At 42.7% G+C, this 4,996-nt stretch overlaps 1 protein-coding gene across 1 annotated transcript in view; it reads right to left on the reverse strand.

The window, feature by feature from the left end:
- LOC127033538 (bone morphogenetic protein receptor type-1B-like) overlaps nucleotides 1-4,790 on the reverse strand; it is a 25,664-nt gene extending 20,874 nt beyond the window's left edge. Inside the window, exon 1 of the mRNA XM_050921478.1 lies at nucleotides 4,692-4,790. Within this exon, the coding sequence (XP_050777435.1) occupies nucleotides 4,692-4,790 (99 nt within the window). The remainder of the gene's footprint in view (nucleotides 1-4,691) is intronic.
- Nucleotides 4,791-4,996: the final 206 nt, after the last annotated feature.

The raw sequence follows: 4,996 nt of genomic DNA on the forward strand, positions 1-4,996 counted from the left end.
TTCAGACTGGGATACTCTCTCTCACACAGCACTAAAAACTTACACAGAGTTAGCATTTCAGTCTCAAGGACAAAAAAAATTAGCTCAGCATTAAAACCATCATTCTTACTTTTAATTTTCTCCCTCCTCCCCTGCCTCTAATCTCTTTCAAGTGTCATCTAGAGCCAACTCTTATAACAACATTATATAGGTGATCTCTCTCCTGCCGTCCATCCCCACCGTCTGACAAACAGAGGCTACGGACATCATTCCTTACTCATCCTGGCTAATAGCCATTAGTGGACTTAACCTCCATGAATTTATCCAGTTCTCTTTTAAACGCTGTTATGGTCCTAGCCTTCACAACCTCCTCATGTGAGGAGTTCCACAAATTGAGTGTGTGCTGCGTGAAGAACTTCCTTTTATTTGTTTTAAACCTGCTGCCTATTCATTTCATTTGGTGACCCCTAGTTCTTGTATTATGGGAACAAGTAAATAACTTTTCCTTATTCACTTTCTCCACATCACTCATGATTTTATAGACCTCTATCACATCCCCCCTTTAGTCTCCTCTTTTCCAAGCTGAAAACTCTGAGTCTCTTTAATCTCTCCTCATATGGGACCCGTGGAGCTTAGACATCATCTGGAGAACCCCCTCCACACACACACACCAAACACTCTTGTCTTACTTTTTTATTTACAATCTTCAGAAACCATTTGCATTTTCATATTTTTGATTCCTGGTCTGTTTCTCCAGATCCAACCAAACACTTTTTCTTATGCCTCCAGCAGGTCTGCAGGCAATGAGCATAGTTTCCTCTGCAGTGACTATTTCTTACCACTTGGGTAGCTGTGATGCAACTAAGGACAGGACAGGGAGACTAGCTTTCCTTCTCTGCTCTCTCCACCGGTGTGGAGTTGCTGGGCAGAAAAAAAGGGAGAAAGAAGCAGCAAAGGGGTGGCAGAAAGGGGTAGCTCAGTGGTTTGAGCATTGCCCTGCTAAACCTAGGATTATGAGCTCAATCCTTGAGGGGGCCATTTGGGAATTGGTCCCCCTTTGAGTGAGGCATTAGACTACATGTCCTCCTGAAGTCCCTTCCAACCCTGATATTCTATGAAAGCAGCTGCTTCAGCATGTTAATGGCAAGAAGGTGATCAGGATAGAATGGGATGGCAGAGGCTGAAGGGGTAAAAGGCTAGAGGGACAGGAACCATAGGGCTGTTTCCCCCTATTAGGCCCAGTCTCCTCATGGGACTCACAGGGTGCTTTTGGGTTTCAGACTGGGTCACTCTCTCTACACCTGGATAAACTCTGCACACTGAGCTTAGCTTTTCCATCTCAAGGAAACCTGTCCAGATAACAGCTACAAAGTCTGTACAAGCTTTAGTGTTCTCCTCATTCATTGAGTGACACAAATGAACACAGTCTTCAGCAAACTATGAAAAAAGGTTCTGAGCTCATAAGCTTTGATAAAAGTGCGACCTGATGGTGAAATGCCTGAGAACCACTGATCTACAGAGAAAACTTGGATTTGCGGAGATTATAGCCCTCCCATTCCAATTTCACCTCCATGGACCATGGCAGAAAATATCAAACTATCCCTATCAGGAAAAACATTTGAATACAACCAGAAATGTAATGCATGTGAAAGAGAAAGAAAAGCCCATGGAATTTACAGTCAAAGACCCATGGAATATACATGAATGGCCTGGGCCCTCATCCCACTCAACCCCATGAGAGCTCTGAGTACTCAGAACTCCTGAAAGCCAAAACAAAAACTCATTGTGAAGTATTTGCATTTGGTGCACAATACACTTGGTTTCCCCAGAGTCACAGAGCTGCTGCTTCTTTTTTTTTTTAATCTTAGCAAAATCAGAAATTAAAACCAATTTACACAAGGAATTCACTGCATCTGATGTATTCTCTACTTTCCCGTAGCGATGATTAATATTATTTTCTTTTTTAAATACATTATATTTACATTATGATCTGCTTCTACATCTCTAAAAAGGGTTACATATGTATTTATCAGATTTTTAAATCCAGCCTATATGCAACAAATTAACATTAATAGATGTTCTCTTTGTGGCTCACCGGAACACAGATTTTTAAACTAAATCCTCATTCAACAAGCCTTCACAAAGCATGTTTTCTGACTATACCACACTGTTCCTTGTGGAGAAGGACTGAACTTTTAAAATGTTCCAGTCAAATATTTTCAGACGTCTGGCTCATGGGGCAGGAAATCTAAATAAAAATATTATTAGTATAGAATCATAGAAGATTAGGGTTGGAAGGGACCTCAGGAGGTCATCTAGTCCAACCCCCTGCTCAAAGCAGGACCCATCCCCAGACCCTAGTTCCCTAAATGGCCCCCCTGGGTTTAGCAGGCCAATGCTCAGACCACTGAGCTGTCCCTCCCATACAACTGATAAATCATCATAGCTCCTCTTCCCTATTACAATTAAAAAGTGATCCAGGACCATCTCACTTGGATTCAGGAGAAAATACTAAGTACAAAAATCAAAATAGCAACTGGATTTTTTTGCCAAAAAGCAGAGTCTATATCTGCATATTAAAATATAATTACGGCACGGATGAGCCAAGCTTACAAAACACTGCGCTGACATAATACACAAGTGCCACTGCCCTTCCAACTAATTGTGTTTTAGCTGTTCATGGCTAGAAGTAAAATTCAGTATCAGTTCGGACTGCGCCGCAGAGTAACAAGGCCTTTTTGAAATAGATTTATATTTGAGACATTTCTTTTTCAGTTCCATGACATGAGTTGTGTCGTCTTCCCTCTCTTAAGGACATATTTTCAAATGAATCCCAAGCCAGCTGCGAAATTCAGGCATGCAGAATTTAAATACACGCTACCCTAGTTGACACAAATTGTGTCCTCTGTGCAGGCAAGTGATTATACACATACACTTGACATTACAAATGTACGGGACTTTTATGATATTTGGCTCTCTGATTAATCCATCCTGAATCTCTCCACAAGCCCCAACCCCCTGTTCGCCAGCACTCACTGCCTCTTCCCTTGGTGCCAGAGGCTACAGTTACACTACAGAGCTTATGGGGACACAGCTGCACCAATGCAGCTGTGCCTCTGTAGCATTGCTAGAGCAGACATTCTCAGCTGACGGGAGAGAACTCTGCCGTCGACTTAATTACTCCAGGCCACGCACGCGGTGGTAGCTATGTTGGCAGGAGAAGCACTGTCCACACTGGCACTTAACTCATTTAACTTATGTCACACTGGGGGTGGCTTTCTCACACCCCTAGCAACATAACTTATCCTGACCTAAGCTGCACCCAGCGAGGGTTGGGTGGGTGCATCAGTTCATCCCGCCAGAAAACACCAACACACTGTGCTGAGTTATTTGATGGGAAAGTGACACCCGATGCCCAAAAGTCTCATGGACTTCAGTGATGCGCTGAAATTTCCATATTTTGCCGAATGAGCTGCTCAACCATTTGCAAGAATTTTAACTCCTCTGAGGCAAATGCCACCCTGCCAAGTCCCCAGGCCAACCAGCAAGTCAGTGTTTTATGTAACTGAATAACTAACGGTATAAATTAGTGTACTGGTTAGCTGTCAAAATAGGGAGTGAATTGAACTGCCTGAAGCTCCTGTGGGGCTAACCACACACATGCTGAACAAGGATGCTGCTTTTGACATGCAATAAAAGTCTCATTCTTTTACCTCCTACTATAACCATCCTCTCAACTGACTGTGTGGAAACACCAAGCAAGGAAAAGAATCTGTAAGTAGTTAGTGAGTGCTGAGGTACAAAACAAATCTCTGGCTGAAAAGATGGGTGAATTCAAGAGCAAGTGGTACTGACTTACTCTGTTTGACAGGAAGCATAGTTTGCATTTGTATCCCCAACCTTTAAAAAGAATTGAGGAAAAATAAAATGTCAGACACAACCTCACTCAGGTTCCATATTGGGCAGTTTTAATGCGGTACTTTTAACCAAGATACAGAACTGAATTTTGAAGCTTCAGCTTAACTTAGCAAGATTTACTCAATTACTACACAGAGTTTTAAGAAGTAAGATGGCGTCTATGCTTCATAAACAGTTTCCCCAATATAAACTGGAGATTGGTCTAAATCACTCAGTTAAGAACCATATTCCAAGCTAGTTGTCATCAGGGAAGGTGGGACCTTGAGCTGAACTTCACCATAGTTCAGGGTGTTGGGATCCACAGTTTTATTTGGGCTCGGTGCACAGAGCAGACTCATGAAGTTAATTTTCTCCTACTGATTATTACCTTCCTACCACACATTCAATCTCTGAGAGCAAATTGACTCTACAAAGGTACTACTGCTGTTTCTTCTGGGCCATTTGGTTTAACTGTATCATGTCGTATTAGGAAGCCAGAGTAAGATTTCCTAAAGCACCAAAAAAAAAAAAAATACTCCCAAACAAACCACATGTCCAGTACTGAAGGATTGTAGGTGCATCACAGAACGCTGAACTGTTTCATACAGTGCTCTCCAAAGTGGGGTGCGCAAGAGGATCCTTTGGGGTGTATGGCAGGAGGAGTGCCATACTGACAGCTAAAATGCTGTACTTTCCCAGACTGCACTGTCGTTTGGAGAGTCTTAAGCTGCGATTCTCCACACTAAACTTTTCCTTTCATAATAAAATTGAACAGTTACCTTTTATCTTTCAGCTCACCACCCTGTTAGAATTACATTGCGGAACACTTTTTTCTCCTTACCCTTCATGTGCATGGAGAGTAGCACGATCAAGGAAACGTGAAGCTGCCAGTTTGATGCTTCCAGCCAACCCATTGCTGCAGGAGAGGAGTGATTCTGGTTTGCCTATGTTCTTCTGGGTAGTCCCTGTGCTTTGCCTCTGTCAGATCCTCAGACAAGTCTGCTAGCAAGCCTGACAGAAGAATGTGAAAGACAAACCTGTTACAAACCAGTTCTGCTACCACGTATCAGAGGGGTAGCCGTGTTAGTCTGGATCTGTAAAAGCAGCAAAGAATCCTGTG

The sequence above is a fragment of the Gopherus flavomarginatus genome, chromosome 13 (assembly GCF_025201925.1).
Source record: "Gopherus flavomarginatus isolate rGopFla2 chromosome 13, rGopFla2.mat.asm, whole genome shotgun sequence".
NCBI lineage: Eukaryota > Metazoa > Chordata > Testudines > Testudinidae > Gopherus > Gopherus flavomarginatus.